General features: G+C 39.2%; 1 protein-coding gene across 1 annotated transcript in view; it reads right to left on the minus strand.

The window, feature by feature from the left end:
- Window positions 1–19,688, minus strand: part of SLC2A13 (solute carrier family 2 member 13) — a 272,698-nt gene that overhangs the window by 13,229 nt on the left and 239,781 nt on the right. Inside the window, exon 9 of the mRNA XM_073652171.1 lies at window positions 18,729–18,881. Within this exon, the coding sequence (XP_073508272.1) occupies window positions 18,729–18,881 (153 nt within the window). The remainder of the gene's footprint in view (window positions 1–18,728; window positions 18,882–19,688) is intronic.

The raw sequence follows: 19,688 nt of genomic DNA on the forward strand, positions 1-19,688 counted from the left end.
ATGGTTAGACGGAGACCTGGAGAGGGATACAAGCCACAGTGTCTTGCACCCACTGTGAAACTTGGTGGAGGATCGGTGATGATCTGGGGATGCTTCAGCAAGGCTGGAATTGGGCAGGTTAATCTTTGCGACGGACGCATGAATCAAGCCACATACAAGGTTAACCTTGAAAAACACTTGCTTCCTTCTGCTCAGGCAATGTTCCCCAACTCTGAGGACTGGTTTTTCCAGCAGGACAATGCCCCATGCCACACAGCTAGGTCAATCAATGTGTGGATGAAGGAGCACCACATCAAGACTGTGTCATGGCCAGCCCAACCTCCAGACCTGAACCCCATTGAAAACCTCTGGAATGTAATCAAGAAGAAGATGGATAGTCACAAGACATCAAACAAAGAACTGCTTGTGCCAGGAGTGGCATAAGGTCACCCAAAAGCAGTGTGAAAGATTGGTGGAAAGTATGCCAAGACGAATGAAAGCGGTGATTAAAAATCATGGTTATTCCACCAAATATTGATTTCTGAACTCTTCCGGAGTTAAAACATGAGTATTGCTGTTTCTAAATTAATAAGAACTTGTTTTCTTTGCATTATTTGAGGTCTGAAAGCACTGTTTCTTTTTTATTATTTTAACGATTTCTCATTTGCTGCAAATACAAAATTTTTAGCTTTTGAATTTCGGAAACATGTTGTCAGTAGTTTATAGAATAAAACAACAATGTACACTTTACTCAAAAATATACCTATAAAGAGAAAAATCAGAGAAAATGAAAATTTTTAAGTGGTCTCTTACTTTTGCCAGAGCTCTATGTTAGTCATACACTCCTGTTTGTGGACATGGCAAGGCTCAAAGGAAGGAGTGGCATATTGCTTTTGTAGCTCAAATTTTGCTGAAAATAGTTTTGTGCACATTGTCACATTTGCAGAGGTCTTGATGTACCAGAACCTTTGAGCCGCAAAAAGTGACCCCATTTTGGAAACTACTCCCCTCAAGGTATTCATTAAGCAGTGTAGTGAGCACTATCACCCTACAGGTGTTTTCCAGAAATGAGTGCACAATTGATATTGCAATGCACAATTTGCAATTTTTACATACAAAGAATGGAGCGGTCTGTAATTTTTATCGTAGGTACACTTCAACTGTGAGAGACAGAATCTTAAATAAAAATCCAGAAAATCACATTGTATGATTTTTACATAATTAATTAGCATTTTATTGCATGAAATAAGTATTTGATCCCCCACCAACCAGCAAGAATTCTGGCTCTCTCAGACCTGTTAGTCTTTCTTTAAGAAGCCCTCTTACTCTGCACTCATACCTGTATTAATTGTACCTCTTTGAACTTGTTACCTGTATAAAAGACACCTGTCCACACACACACAATCAATCACACACCAACCTCGCCACCATGGCCAAGACCAAAGAGCTGTCTAAGGACACCAGGGACAAAATTGTATACCTGCACGAGGCGGAGATGGGCTACGGAACAATCGTCAAGCTGCTCGGTAAGAAGGCAACAACTGGTGCAATAATTAGAAAATGGAAGAAACACAAGATGACTGTCAATCTTCATCGGTCTGGGGCTCCATAAACGTTTTTGCATCGTGGAGTAAGGATGATTCTGAGAAATGTCAGGAATCAACCCAGAACTACACAGGAGAACCGTGTCAATGAAAGGAAGAGAGCTGGGAGCACAGTCTCAAACATTACAGTTAGTAACACACTATGCGTTCATGGATTAAAATCCTGCAGAGCACGCAAGCCCCCCCCCCCGCTCAAGCCAGCAGATGTCCAGGTCCGTTTCAAGTTAAACAGTTACCATCTGGATGATCCAGAGGAAGCATGGGAGAAGGTCATTTGGTCAGATGAGACCAAAATAGAACTTTTTGGTATCAAACTCCACTCGCCGTGTTTGGAGGAAGAATAAGGATGAGTGCAACTCCAAGAACACTGTCCCAACCGTGAAGCATGGTGGGGGAAACATACTTTGGGGGTGCTTTTCTACAATGGGGACAAGACAGCATTACCGTATTGAAGGGAGGATAGATGAGGTCATATATCGTGAGATTTTGGCCAACAAACTCCTTACCTCAGTAAGTGCACTGATGATAGATCGAGGTTGGGTCTTCTAGCAAAACAATGACCTGAAACACAGCCAGGGCAACTATGGAGTGGTTCTGTAAGAAGTATTTCAAGGTCCTGGAGTGGACTAGCCAGTCTCCAGACCTGAACCCAGAAAATATTTGGAGAAGCTGAAACTCAATGTTTCTCAGCGACAGCCTCAAAACCTGAAAGATCTGGAGAATATTTGTATGGAGGAGTGGGCCAAAATCCCTGCTTCAGTGTGTGCAAACTTGGTCAAGAACTACAGGAAACGTCTGACCTCTGTAATTGCAAACAAAGGTTTCCGTACTAAATATTAAGTTCTGTTTTTCTATTTTATCAAATACTTATTTCATGCAATAAAATTAATTATGTAAAAATCAAACAAACAATGTGATTTTCTGGATTTTTTTTTTAAGATTCTGTCTCTCACAGTTGAAGTGTACGATAAAATTTACAGACCTCTCAATTCTTTGTAGGTGGGAAAACTTGCAAAATTGGCAGTGTATCAAATACTTATTTTCCCCACTGTACATATGCCATTTTAGTGCCCAATATGGTGTGACCAGCATGTGCTGCAGTGAAAATACTAACTATCATACTGTTTTATGGTTTTAGGAACGCCTTACAAGTGATCCTAATATTTTTTCTGGTCATAACAGTGCTTAGGAGTACCAAGCCCATCTGACACCTAATTTGTTGATTTAGACTGCACTGACCCGCAATTACAGAGGCTCTCAGATTAACTAGTCAAATAAACACCTTAGATGTGACCCCATTTTGAAAACTACATAGCTCAAGGCATTTAGTAAAGGGAATCTGTAAGAAGGATCAACCCTTCTATGCCATCTATATGGGCATACAGGTCATTGGAAGCTGAATGCCTTAAGTAAATGAGCTATTTCAAGACTATGGGCTGGACACTGATCTACATGAGAATCTGACGGCTTATTTTTAATAAAAGGTGGAGTTATCAGTATAAGACAAATAACTAACACAGTACAGTAGAACTGAACTTTGTCTTCTTACAAACATTTTTTTGCAGTTCTCACAACTCTGCTAAATTGCAATAATTGCAGCAATATTGCCCCCCTGTCTGCCTGTGAGATGGAAGCTGAGAGGAGCCTGCAGATGTGTCAGTTATAGTCACACACAGCTCTGCAGTGAGATCAGGAGAGCAGCCTTTACATATCAAACTTTTCTTTTAAAATAAGCAAATTCTCATGCAAATCTGTGACTGGCCCATAGAGCTCAACAGCTCACTTACATAGAAGAAAACGTGGATTTTTGTCGTGTAACCAAACAGTAGTGTTTCATCTTTTTCAGGCTAATTTAGCCAGGAATCCGCCTGAAATAGTGCCCCAAAAGCATCACATAAAATGAACATAGTGCACAGCAATGTCAAAACGACATTGCGCTACACATTTTGAATTATGTCACGTCTTTTAACCCCATCAGGGCTTCTGGAAACACTGAAGCGGTTAAAAGAAGTGACATGCTCACTCTCTAACAGTTTAGCTACAAGAAAGAAGGAAAAACTTCTGGCAAAGCAGCTTCAACAAAACGACCAACAGCTTTCTCCTGAATTGGCTTTGCCTGGGAAAAGTTTGTGAAAAATTCTGTTAAGCACCTGTATGTGCAAAATGGTCACCTCAACGCTATATGTATTCTTTAAGGGGTGTAGCTTCCAAAATGTGGACACCTGTTGGGGAGGTTTCACCTGTTTTGGCGCCTAGGGATTCGGCAAGTGCAACATGGTACCCGCAATCTATTCCATCTAAATTTGCGCCCCAAAAATTAAATAGCGCTTTTCTTCTTCCAATTACTGCAATTCTGGTAGCATGAATTTTCTGACAGGTTCCCTTTAGATGTTATGAGCAGATTACATGTGGCTATCTCAAGAATTTCAAGAAAAGTAAAACAAACTGTCCATTTATTTTTTTTCTGCTACAGATAGTGTTTCATCTCTAGCTCAAGATGTCCATTAGCTCCTGATGTTTAGCCTTCTCTATATGACTACAACAGTCACATCTGACAGCAGATCGCAAATGCAGCTTTAATGGATCCAGTAATATGAAAATGGATGGCAATAGCTCAGTTTAGTCATCGAGTACGTGACTGTAATATCTCTTTTCTTCCGTTTAAATGCTATGTGTACATACAGATATACGTTACACATCACATTTGAAATGACTTAACGTTATGTAGAAATGCGTCTTGTGCAGCTGACATTTAACAGAACCAGCAGCCTTCATCACGTTTACCGCTTTTACAGTTTGCTCCTCTGGAAGTGTCTAAAAATCTTAGATAATGACTAAATATTATTGTGACCAAACGCAGATGTTCACTTTGCTCACTGTATTCATTGCATAGAAAGGTTAGCCACATTGCCAGCCTCATCTGAAGTTTGTTTGCCATGAAAAAAACGCAGCAAGAAAGCAGTGGTTTAAGTCTCATGTCTAATTTTCTGAAAATACGTCTTTGCATTGTGGAGCCTTGTTAGCCCTTTCATGACTTGCCAAATTTTCAGGGTTGTTTTAAGTGTGAAAAAATGCAATTCCTCTTTTGCTTTTATGGTGTTCATTGGGTGAAAGAAATGACCTGGCAATAGGATCAGTACAATTAGGGCAATATTAAAGGGAATCTGCCTGCAGGTATTTGCTACCTCATCTGAGAGCAGCATGACGTAGGCAAAGAGAAGCTGAATCCAACGATGTATCACTTAGATTACTGGGTGCAGCCGTTCTCACACAATCAGAGCAGAGCTGAGAAAGCTAACCCCGCCCACACCAGGCTTTGTATATACAATGTCTATAGACAGCAAACTGCTTATCACAGGAGGGGACGTGTTGGACCATGGGGCACCCTAGTCAATTATAAGCTACTTGTGCAAAAAACAATCATTGTAAACCAACAAAACCTCAGAGCTTGATGAGAGGCATCACTGAAATCTGTGTTTTAACCCCTACAGCATGCTGTCTTCAGATTACATAGCCCAAACTTTTTGGTTCGTGCGTTAGGGGATCCATTTGAACACTTTTTATTGCATTTTTTGAGGGAAGTGAGGCAACCAAGAAACCACAAAACTGGCAGTTTTTTTTTCTTTCTGGCATTTAAGCATTTAAAGTATGGTTAAATTATTTGATATTTTGATATATTGGATTTTTACAGACACAATAATAAATATGTTTATTATTTTTCTTTATTTTTGAACTAGGAAAAAAGGAGTGATTGAAACTTATGTTATTAACATTTTTTTTCCTTTTTTAATCTCCTAGATGACTTGAACCTGTGATCATTTTATTGATTATACTATTTGCTGTGGCATCTTCTACTTAGAGATTGGATATATTCTATGTTATTCCCAAATTGTTAGTTCTGCTCTCCCCTTCTAGAACTGCTGTGAAAATTAAAATGGTTCTCTCTGGAATGTTGGGATATGGGATAATGGAAGGCTAGGGAATTGAAGCTGTGATGTTTTGTCTATGTATTTATAATATGGAATTATTATGTTATACATGATACTTGAAAATGGAAAATTAGTATTTGGAGTTTAATAAAAATTATTTGATTAGAAATACTATATATTGTGGTACCAAAGTATTGCAATATGCAGTTAAAGAGGATGTCCCACAAACAAAGTACATTTTAATCAACACCTCTTGGAATAAAAATAAGTTCCACAATTGTCGGAACAATACTGTAACTTTCTCTGAAGCCGCTGACATCAGTTGCTGCTGGTCAGAAATTGATAAAGTCACAAGCCCAGCACAAGTGGTCCCTGTCTCACTGAAACTCTGGCTATAAAATGGCGGCCTAGGGCAAGTGATGTACCAACTGCCATGTGAAGCCACGCCCAGATTGAACCAACTTAATTGGAACAAACAACAGTGAACGGTAAACAAATACTGGCCAGCAGATGACGATGTAGCAAGATAATACATTTAGCAGGTAACAAACAAATGGAGAACTTACTTTCTAAGATATGCAAACCAAACAGCAGAATAGTAATTATATCTGGGGAAACAGCACATAATGTCTGTGTCTAACCATGCAGGAATATGGTCTGATCATTACACAGCTCCTGGGCATGGGAGGAAGCAAAAGACATTTCAGTATGGGATCGCAGCTGATTCTTTCTGTGAAGTAAAACATTTCCCTGCCTGATTAAAAACATGTTTTACCTTGCAAAAAGAATCAGCTGCGATCCCGTACTGTAATGTCTGTATACTCTCTTTTGCATCCTTCCCTGCCCAAGAGATGTGGTATGATCAGACCATATTCCGTACACGATCAGAAACAGCCATTACACAGTAAACACTAGGGGCACACTTATAAGATTATCTCAGCACAGGAACGTTTTTTAACACATCCAATTGTGGAAATTACTTGTATTCCAAGATCTACAACCCCTGGCAAAAATTATGGAATCACCGGGCTCGGATGATGTTCATTCAGTTGTTTAATGTTGTTGAAAAAAAGCAGATCACAGACATGGCACAAAATTAAAGTAATTTCAAATGGCAACTTTAGGGCTTTAAGAAACACTAAAAGAAATCAAGATTAAAAAATGTGGTACTCAGTAAGGGCAATTTTTTTCAGACCATGCAGAGGGAAAAAATTATGGAATCACTCAATTCTGAGGAAAAAATTATGGAATCACCCTGTAAAATTTCATTTCCTAAACTAACACCTGCATCAAATTAGATCTGCTCGTTAGTCTGCATCTAAAAAGGAGTGATCACACCTTGGAGAGCTGTTGCACCAAGTGGACTGACATGAATCATGGCTCCAACACGAGAGATGTCAATTGAAAAAAGGAGAGGATTATCAAACTCTTAAAAGAAGGTAAATCATCACGCAATGTTGCAAAAGATGTTGGTTGTTCACAGTCAGCTGTGTCTAAAATCTGGAACAAATACAAACAACATGGAAAGGTTGTTAAAGGCAAACATACTGGTAGACCAAGGAAGAACTCAAAGCATCAAGACCAGAAACTTAAAGCAATATGTCTCCAAAACAGGAAATGCACAACAAAACAAATGAGGAACGAATGGGAGGAAACTGGAGTCAATGTCTGTGACCGAACTGTAAGAAACCGCCTAAAGGAAATGAGATTTACATACAGAAAAGCTAAACATAAGCCATCATTAACACCTAAACAGAAAAAAACAAGGTTACAATGGGCTAAGGAAAAGCAATTGTGGACTGTGGATGACTGGATGAAAGTCATATTCAGTGATAAATCGTGAATTTGCATTGGGCAAGGTGATGATGCTGGAACTTTTGTTTGGTGCCGTTCCAATGAGATTAATAAAGATGACTGCATGAAGAGAACATGCAAATTTCCACAGTCATTGATGATATGGGGCTGCATGTCAGGTAAAGGCACTGGGGAGATGGCTGTCATTACATCTTCAATAAATGCCCAAGTTTACATTGATATTCTGGACAGTTTTCTTATCCCATCAATTGAAAGGATGTTTGAGGATGATGACATCATTTTTCAAGATGATAATGCATCCTGCCAAAGAGCAAAAACTGTGAAAACATTCCTTGAAAGAAGACACATAAGGTCAATGTCATGGCCTGCAAATAGTCCGGATCTCAATCCAATTGAAAATCTTTGGTGGAAGTTGAAGAAAATGGTCCATGACAAGGCTCCAACCTGCAAAGCTAATCTGGCAACAGCAATCAGAAAAAGTTGGAGCCAGATTGATGAAGAGTACTGTTTGTCACTCATTAAGTCCATGCCTCAGAGACTGCACGCTATTATTAAAGCCAGAGAAGGTACAACAAAATACTAGTGATGTATTGGAGTGTTCTTTTGTGTGTTTGTTTTTCATGATTCCATAATTTTTTCCTCAAATTGAGTGATTCCATAATTTTTTCCCTCTGCTTGGTCTGAAAAAAATTATCCTTACTGAGTACCACATTTTTAATCTTGATTTCTTTTAGTGTTTCTTAAAGCCCTAAAGTTGTCATTTGAAATGACTTTAGTTTTGTGCCATGTCTGTGATCTGCTTTTTTTTCAACAACATTAAGCAACTGAATGAACATCCTCCGAGCCCGGTGATTCCATAATTTTTGCCAGGGGTTGTATTAATTGAAATGTATTTTGTTCACAGGAAAATCCCCTCAAATTGAAGTATTTTTTTATGAAGCCCAGCCACACCATATCACAAGCCACTGGCTGGGCTTCACAGGAGTACCAGCATTCGATGGGGGGCCTTCAGTCTCTGCAGTTACAATCAGCTATTAGCTGTGTAACACAGCCATCCTGTGCTGGGCATGGATCGTGTTCAGCTTCTGAGCCCACAAAATACTTGAGCAACCTGTGACGTTCAGTCAGAATACGCAAAGGGATTTAGTTGTACGTTCTGCAGGTCATGTGCAGTTCAAGGAGCAGAATTCTGCCTTTCTCTCATGTATTAGGATGACTTTTACTATAGTAATTTTTCTCCATTCCAATTTCACTAAAACCACAACACAGATATGTCTTTTTAAGTTTTAGGTTCCTATACTGTATAAAGATGACTACTTACTACAGGGTGGGCGATTTATATGGATACACCTAAATTAAATGGGAATGGTTGGTGATATCAACTTCCTGTTTGTGGCACATTAGTATATGGGAGGGGGAAAACTTTTCCATATGGGTGTCGACCATGGTGGCCATTTTGGATCCAACTTTATTTTTTTCAAATGGGAAGAGGGTCATGTGACACATAAAACTTATTGAGAATTACATAAGAAAAACAATGATGTGCTTGGTTTTAACGTAACTTTATTCTTTCATGATTTTTTTATTAGTTTATGATCACTTATAAAATGTGTTCAAAGTGCTGCCCATTGTGTTGGATTGTCAATGCAACCCTCTTCTCCCACTCTTGACACATTGATGGCAACACCGCAGAAGAAATGCTAGCACAGGCTTCCAGTATCCGTTGTTTCAGATGCTGCACATCTCGTATCTTGATGGTATGTTGTTGTATATGGGGTACAAAGATAGTGGGGCCATTCTTCATCAATGGAAACCTCAATGCCACTGGATATCTGACACTGCCACATGATGATGTGTTTCCCTCTTTATGCACTGAAGATGGCGTGTTCCCTGAGTTTTTCCAACAAGATGGTGCACCACCACATTATGGGTGTCAGGTCCGAGCATTCCTACATGAACAGTTTCCTGGAAAGTGGATTGGTCGCTGTGGGCCAGTTGAATGGCCACCAAGGTCTCCCGATCTGACCCCCTTACACTTTTACTTTTGGGGTCATCTGAAGGCAATTGTCTATGCTGTGAAGATACGAGATGTGTAGCATATGAAACAATGGATACTGGAAGCCTGTGCTAGCATTTCTTCTGCTGTGTTGCTATCAGTGTGTCAAGAGTGGGAGAAGAGGGTTGCATTGACAATCCAACACAATGGGCAGCACTTTGAACACATTTTGTAAGTGGTCATAAACTTGTAAATAACTCATGAAAGAATAAAGTTACGTTAAAACCAAGCACACCATTGTTTTTCTTATGAAATTCTCAATAAAGTCACATGACCCGCTCCCCATTGTAAAAAATAAAGTTGGATCCAAAATGTCCGACTTCAAAATGGCCGCCATGGTCACCATCCATCTGGAAAAGTTTTCCCCCTCCCATATACTAATGTGCCACAAACAGGAAGTTGATATCACCAACCATTCCCATTTAATTTAGGTGCATCCATATAAATGGCCCACCCGGTATTACAAAATGTTATACAGTAACCTAAAAATACTAGAAGACTTGTATAAGATGTGCCAAGATAAAAGAATATGCGATTTGTGCATAGCAATAGGAAAGCTAATGCAGATGATGACCTGTGGTGCAGCTCACGACAACCAGATCCTGACTTTCTAACACTCATCTATAAAATAGCAGCAGAATCTGATTCACTGCTATAGCAACAGAATGATTTCTAAACAAGATCATGAAAAAATTGTACAAAAATCACCCTAACACTATGGTCAATACAAAAATTGTTAACGGTATATATATTCCAGTTGTCATTTACTGGCGAATAGATACTAACTGGGGAATAAAGGACCTTCTAAAAGGGTCACTAAAACATGACGGGACAGAAATTTGTAGCACAAAGAATAGTGCATCTGAAGGACAGAGTTTTTGATCATAACACACATCACTATGCATATTATATATACACATTCTGTGCAGAATTATTAGGCAAATGAGTATTTTGATCACATGATACTTTTTATACATGTTGTCCTACTCCAAGCTGCATAGGCTTGAGAGCCAACTACCAATTAAGTAAATCTGGTGATGTGCATCTCTGTAATGAGGAGGGGTGTTGTCTAATGACATCAACACCCTATATAAGGTGTGCTTAATTATTAGGCAACTTTCTTTCCTTTGGCAAAATGGGTCAGAAGAGAGATTTGACAGGCTCTGAAAAGTCCAAAATTGTGAGATGTCTTGCAGAGGGATGCAGCAGTCTTTAAATTTCCAAACTTTTGAAGCGTGATCACCGAACAATCAAGCGTTTCATGGCAAATAGCCAACAGGGTCGCAAGAAACGTGTTGGCCAAAAAAGGCGCAAAATAACTGCCCATGAATTGAGGAAAATCAAGCGTGAAGCTGCCAAGATGCCATTCGCCACCAGTTTTGCCATATTTCAGAGCTGCAACTTTACTGGAGTATCAAAAAGCACAAGGTGTGCGATACTCATGGACATGGCCAAGGTAAGGAAGGCTGAAAAACGACCACCTTTGAACAAGAAACATAAGATAAAACGTCAAGAATGGGCCAAAAAATATCTTAAGACTGATTTTTCAAAGGTTTTATGAACTGATGAAATGAGAGTCACTCTTGATGGGCCAGATGGATGGGCCAGAGGCTGGATCAGTAAAGGGCAGAGAGCTCCACTCAGACTCAAACTCCAGCAAGGTGGAGGTGGGGTACTGGTATGGGCTGGTATCATCAAAGATGAACTTGTGGGACCTTTTCGGGTTGAGGATGGAGTGAAGCTCAACTCCCAGACCTACTGCCAGTTTCTGGAAGACAACTTCTTCAAGCAGTGGTACAGGAAGAAGTTGGTATCGTTCAAGAAAAACATGATTTTCATGCAGGACAATGCTCCATCACATGCATCCAACTACTCCACAGCGTGGCTGGCCAGTAAAGGTCTAAAAAGAAAAAATAATAATGACATGGCCCCCTTGTTCACCTGATCTGAACCCCATAGAGAACCTGTGGTCCATCATAAAATGTGAGATCTACAGGGAGGGAAAACAGTACACCTCTCGGAACAGTGTCTGGGAGGCTGTGGTGGCTGCTGCACGCAATGTTGATCGAAAACAGATCAAGCAACTGACAGAATCTATGGATGGAAGGCTGTTGAGTGTCATCATAAAGAAATGTGGCTATACTGATCACTAATTTTTTTGGTTTTTGTTTTTGCATGTCAGAAATGTTTATTTCTAAATTTTGTGCACTGATATTGGTTTACCTGGTGAAAATAAACAAGTGAGATGGGAATATATTTGGTTTTTATTAAGTTGCCTAATAATTCTGCACAGTAATAGTTACCTGCACAAACAGATATCCTCCTAAGATAGCCAAATCTAAAAAAAAAACCACTCCAACTTCCAAAAATATTAAGCTTGGATATTTATGAGTCTTTTGGGTTGATTGAGAACATAGTTGTTGATCAATAATAAAAATAATCCTCTAAAATACAACTTGCCTACTAATTCTGTACACAGTGTGTATATATTATATATATATATATATATATATATATATATATATATATATATATATATATATATATATATATATATATATATATATATATATATATATATATATATATATATATATATATACATATACACAGTACAGACCAAAAGTTTGGACACACCTTCTCATTTAAAGATTTTTCTGTATTTTCATGACTATGAAAATTGTACATTCACACTGAAGGCATCAAAACTATGAATTAACACATGTGGAATTATATACTTAACAAAAAAGTGTGAAACAACTGAAAATATGTCTTATATTCTAGGTTCTTAAAAGTATCCACGTTTTGCTTTGATGAGTGCTTTGCACACTCTTGCCTAATAATTCTGCACAGTAATAGTTACCTGCACAAACAGATATCCTCCTAAGATAGCCAAATCTAAAAAAAAAACCACTCCAACTTCCAAAAATATTAAGCTTGGATATTTATGAGTCTTTTGGGTTGATTGAGAACATAGTTGTTGATCAATAATAAAAATAATCCTCTAAAATACAACTTGCCTACTAATTCTGTACACAGTGTGTATATATTATATATATATATATATATATATATATATATATATATATATATATATATATACATATACACAGTACAGACCAAAAGTTTGGACACACCTTCTCATTTAAAGATTTTTCTGTATTTTCATGACTATGAAAATTGTACATTCACACTGAAGGCATCAAAACTATGAATTAACACATGTGGAATTATATACTTAACAAAAAAGTGTGAAACAACTGAAAATATGTCTTATATTCTAGGTTCTTAAAAGTATCCACGTTTTGCTTTGATGAGTGCTTTGCACACTCTTGCCATTCTCTTGATGAGCTTCAAGAGGTAGTCACCGGAAATGGTTTTCACTTCACAGGTGTGCCCTGTCAGGTTTAATAAGTGGGATTTCTTGCCTTATAAATGGGGTTGGGACCATCAGTTGTGCTGTGCAGAAGTCAGGTGAATACACAGCTAATAGTCCTACTGAATAGACTGTTAGAATTTGTATTATGGCAAGAAAAAAGCAGCTAAGTAAAGAAAAACGAGTGGCCATCATTACTTTAAGAAATGAAGGTCAGTCAGTTCGAAAAATTGGGCAAACTTTGAAAGTGTCCCCAAGTGCAGTTGCAAAAACCATCAAGCGCTACAAAGAAACTGGCTCACATGAGGACCGCCCCAGGAAAGGAAGACCGAAAGTCACCTCCGCTTCTGAGGATAAGTTTATCCAAGTCACCAGCCTCAGAAATCGCAGGTTAACAGCAGCTCAGATTAGAGACCAGGTCAATGCCACACAGAGTTCTAGCAGCAGACACATCTCTACAACAACTGTTAAGAGGAGACTTTGTGCAGCAGGCCTTCATGGTAAAATAGCTGCTAGGAAACCACTGCTAAGGACAGGCAACAAGCAGAAGAGACTTGTTTGGGCTAAAGAACACAAAGAATGGACATTAGACTAGTGGAAATCTGTGCTTTGGTCTGATGAGTCCAAATTTGAGATCTTTGGTTCCAACCACCGTGTCTTTGTGCGACGCACAAAAGGTGAACGGATGGACTCTACATGCCTGGTTCCCACCGTGAAGCATGGAGGAGGAGGTGTGATGGTGTGGGGGTGCTTTGATGGTGACACTGTTGGGGATTTATTCAAAATTGAAGGCATACTGAACCAGCATGGCTACCACAGCATCTTGCAGCGGCATGCTATTCCATCCGGTTTGCGTTTAGTTGGACCATCATTTATTTTTCAACAGGACAATGACCCCAAACACACCTCCAGGCTGTGTAAGGGCTATCTGAGCAAGAGCGAGAGTGATGGGGTGCTACACCAGATGACCTGGCCTCCACAGTCACCAGACCTGAACCCAATCGAGATGGTTTCAGGTGAGCTGGACCGCAGAGTGAAGGCAAAAGGGCAAACAAGTGCTAAGCATCTCTGGGAACTCCTTCAAGATTGTTGGAAGACTATTTCCGGTGACTACCTCTTGAAGCTCATCAAGAGAATGCCAAGAGTGTGCAAAGCAGTCATCAAAGCAAAAGGTGGCTACTTTGAAGAACCTAGAATATAAGACTTATTTTCAGTTGTTTCACACTTTTTTGTTAAGTATAAGTAATTCCACATGTGTTAATTCATAGTTTTGATGCCTTCAGTGTGAATGTACAATTTTCATAGTCATGAAAATACAGAAAAATCTTTAAATGAGAAGGTGTGTCCAAACTTTTGGTCTGTACTGTGTATATATATATACATACATACACACAGTATATGTATATATACACATACATACTGTACATACATATATACAGTATATATACACACACACATACGATATTACACAGACAGTTTCATTGCGGTTTTTGCAGTGAATTGTAGCAAACATGCCTCATTCCCACCCAAAAATACTGTTTTGTGCTATGAGCCGCAGAACACAAATCTGTAAAGAGTCCCGGCCCCAATGCTCTGCTACAGTCCCGCCGCAATGCATGAAACGGATATTGCACGAAAACTTATAATGTGAATTAAACAAGAACCAGGCTGCAGATATCGTCCCTACAGGTATCTATTAAATCAGTATAACAGCACCATTATGGCCCTACCTTTATTTTAGCATGCTAATTCATGATGACAGGCTCTATTTAACCGCTTCGCGACGGCCCACTGTAGATAAACGTCGGCGCTTGCTGGGCTCTGTGCAGCGCCGACGTTTAAAAACGGTGGGTGGTCTCGCAGCGCTCAGGACCCCCAGGGTCCTGCAAGCACCGCATTTGCGGTGCAGAGCGATAGCTCTGACAGGGGACATCATCGGGACCTGATTGGATCAGGTCCCAATGATGTTAACCCTTTGCTATGTTCTATATGCCGCGATCTATAGTGATCGCGGCATATAGAAGATAGACAGAGGAGAGGGGGTCGTCTTACTTACCTCTCCGAAGACCCCTCCCTGATACCTTCCAGGACCTGACGTTGCTATGGCAGCTGGAGGTCACATGAGCGCCTCCAGCTCTGCCATATATGGTGTCCTGCCAGCTGAAGCCAGGCAGGAGACTGACTGTGAAACAGTCAGCGAAGATCTCATGTAATGTAATACATGTCTATTACATTACATGAGATCAGTGAGCAGAAAAATAAAAATTAATGTCCCATACAGGGACTAAGTAAAAATGTAAAAAAAAGTAAAAAAAAATGTTTTTAAACTGTTAAAAAAAATCACAAAATAAATAAAAATAAATAAATAAAATATTAAACCAATAAATCCGTATATTTATGCAAAAACAAAAAAAGTACACATATTTGGTTTCGCCGCGTCCGAAACAACCCGATCTATAAAACTGTCACACTAATTATCTCCTTCTGTGCACACCGTAATAAAAATAAATAAAAAACGGAGCAAAAAAATATGCTTTTTCATCATATCGCCAAACAAAAAGTGGAAAAAAATGTGATCAAAATGCAAAATGGAAATAAAAATGGTACCGCTGAAAACGTCATCTTGTTCCGCAAAAAAAAAGTCGCCATACAGCTCCATCAGCCGAAAAATAAAAAAGTTATAGCGCTCAGAATAAAGCAATGCAAAAAAAATATTTTTTCTATAAAATTGTTTTATTGTGTAAAAGCGCCAAAACATAAAAAAAATATACAGTACGAGTAGTATCGCTGTAAACGTACTGACCCAAAGAATAACGCTGCCTGATCACTTTTACCACATGCAGAACGGCACAAAAAAAACCTCAAAAAACAATCCCGGAATTGTTGGTTTTTGTTAATTTTACCTCCCAAAAAACGGAATGGAAAGTGATCAAAAAATGTCACGTACCCAAAAATGGTACTAAAAAAAATGTCAACTCGTCCCGCAAAAAACAAGCCATCACATGACTCTGTCCGACGAAATATGGAAAAATTATAGCTCTCAAAATATGGAAATGCAAAAACTAGATTTTGCAAAAAAAAGCGTCTCTTAGTGTGTGACAGTTGTCAGTCATAAAAACCCGATATAAATCTGGTATCTCTGTAATCGCACCGAGCTGAAGAATAAAGTAATCTCATCACTTATACTGCACGAGGAACGGCGTAAAAAATAAATAAAACCAATTCTTCACCTGCTACTGATTTGTTTATTATGTCTCCCAAAGATCGCAGTAAGGCTCTGCTCACATTTATCCTGCGCTCTGCGCTGAGCGCTTACACCAGAGTTTCCGTGTAAATCTCTGAAATATGTGATTCAGCCGGAACCCATGACGGAAGATTCCCTGTAATGAGGCAGATATAGGCCACTGTGGATGCCGTCTGGCCTGTGATCCCACGGTGTCATTTATTTTAGGCGTGCATAAAAGTGCGGTTGGCCACAGTTTTGTGCACTTCTGAAAAAAAGGACACCGCTAAACAGAGGCCAGATGGAGTCCAGAGTAACTCTGCTGCCTCATTACAGTGAATGGATCCCGCAGGGGTTTCATCTGAATTACATCACTTGGAAATTTAGATGGAAACCCCGATGTAAGTGCTCAGCCTAGAGAGCCGGATAAATGTTACGTAAAATGTTCCCAATAAAAGCTTCAACTCAGTCCTCAAAAAAAGCTAGTCCCCACTCAGGTCCGTCATCTGTTAAAAATATAAGGGACTTCCAAGTTACTGGTAGCAGAAAGGCTCTGGAAAAGCGAAATGGCCCTTGCCCCCCAAAAGAAATTCAGAAAATTTTGTGCTCCCAAATCCAAATGCCTATTCTACAATAATTTGTTCTCCAATTGTCAAATAGCACTCCGTCCCCCCCAGATCTCGCCGTATGGCTGAGCGGTACGATACAGCCACATATGGGGTATTGCCACTTTTAGAAGAAATTGTGAGACACATTTCGGCACCATTTTTACCCATTGCCCTGTGTGAAAATGTAAGATCTGAGGGTAAAACATTTTTTTGTGGTAAAAATGTAATTATGCTTTTTTCACTGCTCAATGGTATAAATTTAAAAATTAAAAAATACTCACTACTTCCCTAGATGAATTCCTTGAGAGGTGTAGTTTACAAAATGGGGTCACTTGTGGGGGTTTCTGCTGTTTCGGCATGTCAGCGACTCTTCAAATGTGACATGGTGTCTGCAACCTATCCCAGCCAACATAGCGCTCCTTTCTCTTCCGAACCCTGCCGTACACCAAAGCAGTGGTTTTCCCCCACATATGGGGTATCGGCATACTCAGGAGAAATTGCACAACAAATTTCATGGTGCAATTTATCCTATTACCCTTATGATAATGCAAAATTAAGGGATGAAAAACGTTTTTGAGGGAAAAATGTGAAAATTTTATTTTTACAGCTCAATATTATAAACTTCTGTGAAGCGCCTAGGGGTTCAAGATGCTCAGCACACATCTAGATAAGTTCCCTAAGAGGTCTAGTTTCCAAAATGGTGTCACTTGTGGGGGGTTTCCACTGTTTAGGCATATCAGGGGCTCCCCAAATGCAACATGGCGTCCGCTAATTATTCAAACAAATTTTACATTCAAAAAGTCAAATGGCGCTCCTTCCCTTTCAAACCCTGCCGTGCGCCCAAACAGTGGTTTTCCCCCACATATGGGGTATCAGCGCGCTCAAGAGAAATTGCACAAAAATTTTGGGGTCCATTTTTTCCTGTTACCCCTGTGAAAATAAAAAAAATTGGGTCTAAAGTAACATTTTTGTGAAAAAAGTTAAAATGTTAATTTTTTTCTTCCACATTCCAAAAATTCCTGTGAAGCACCTGAAGGGTTAATAAAGTTTTTGAATGTGCACCTTGAGGGGTGCAGTTTTTAGAATGGTGTCACTTTTGGGTATTTTCTGTCATAAAGACCCCTCAAAGTGATTTCAAATATGATGTGGTCCCTAAAAAAATGTTTTTGTAAATTTTGTTGGAAAAATGAGAAATCGCTGGTCAACTTTTAACCCTTATAGCTCCCTAACAAAAAAAAATTTTGGTTCCAAAATTGTGCTTATGTAAAGTAGACATGTGGGAAATGTTATTTATTAACTATTTTGTGTGACATATCTCTCTGATTTAAGGGCATGAAAATTCAAAGTTTGAAAATTGCAAAATTTTCCAAATTTTTGCCAAATTTCAGATTTTTTCACAAATAAACGCAAGTGATATCGAAGAAATTTTACCACTACCATGAAGTACAATATGTCACGAAAAAACAATCTCAGAATCAGTGGGATCCGTTGAAGCGTTCCAGAGTAATTACTTCATAAAGTGACAGTGGTCAGAATTGAAAAAATTGGCCCGGTCACGAAGGCAAAAACAGGCTCTGGTGCGAAGTGGTTAAGAATTGTAATTCATCTGTAAAAATCAGATGCTACACAGTTGATCCATGTTGGATCCAGGTTTTTTGCTCAGCAATTGACTTGAATCTGCAAGTATTACCCGAAATACAGAAGAGCCTAGTGCATGCTGTGATATTTTGTGTGGATAGTCGGTCCATGTGAATAAACGGTCATCTGAACAGCCTGAATGAAGAACATTGTTCCTAGTGCTGTCTGTGTGAGGTCATTTTTTTTTTTCTTTCACCAACCGCACTCGGACCAAAAATATGGTTGTGTTAATGTACCTGTACCAACATATGAGTAAGATAACTCAAATGTAAGGTGCCTAAACAACTGTGATTTTAAAAGCTGAAACCATCACCACGTCTTACCTGGTAATTAGGGCAAATGTTTAAGTGATTATGATAAAACTATTTTCAGAAGAAAGGAAGCGGCAGTTAATTCTCCATGTGAATATCTTAGCCATGTAATGAATGAATGCTCTTCATGAAAACCTAGGGCACATATGTTGTCTAAGTGCATGTGATTCCTAGTGATGCAGCGCCTACCATAGTACGTCAGATACTCTGCTGCGTGGAGAAACGTCAGGGAGATCACCACATTAAAAATCCAGTTAACGCCAGAGGAACATGCATTTCCTGTGCTTCTTGCCCACAACGGGTATATTTCAGAATTGACAGTCCATGGCATTGGTCCCATACCTAAAAATAACAAAGCATTTAGTAGAAGGAAATTACAATTCAAACACACAGGGAACAAGAGGTTTATTAAAGCTCTTAATGGTACACTTGTGAGCAGATGCAGCGTCTTGTATTGTGCTGGAGAAGGTAGACGCTTCTATATTAGAAAATGTGAACATTATGGTATTAGTATACGCTCATTGGAGTGCTCTTCATATTGGCCATTTAACTCCTTGTTCAGCCTAAAAAGGGAACGTTGCACACACGCATTAAACACATTTTATGACATTTTTATCATCATTTGGAAAAGCATATCGTGTGTTGCATGGTATAATAATTTTTCTAAAATTATCTCACAAATCTCTGCATGCTACAAATTTGATGAGACAAATAAAGGGCCGTGTTTTTTAATGTACAAGTTTCAAAGCTATTCACTGATGGATATGTAAGATATTACTATATGAGGGGGCCCTGAAAAGCCCTTCTATATATTCTCTTCTATTTTCTATACAAAGCCCCCACTGGACACAACTATCAGCAGGTTTGTCTTTCAGCCCCATGTCTATGCTGAGGACATCTACAGCCCCTCATACACTTTAAAGAACCGTCATTCGGGTAACAGCTATGTCTCCTGACTCTCCCATACACGGGAGTGTTCAGCTGGTTTCGGCGCTGATGGCTGATATTCACTAAGAGAGAAGCTGCCAGACATTTCTGGTGGCTGCTTATCTCAGAAACAAAAAGGATAGACAGCCCAAAATTAGACATGTTAAATCTTTCTGTTCCCAGACATCATGTTGGGTGGTTACCTTACATAGTAGACTGTCG

Source organism: Phyllobates terribilis, unplaced genomic scaffold, assembly GCF_046119375.1.
Source record: "Phyllobates terribilis strain yellow unplaced genomic scaffold, ASM4611937v1 Scaffold_11__3_contigs__length_659146591, whole genome shotgun sequence".
NCBI lineage: Eukaryota > Metazoa > Chordata > Amphibia > Anura > Dendrobatidae > Phyllobates > Phyllobates terribilis.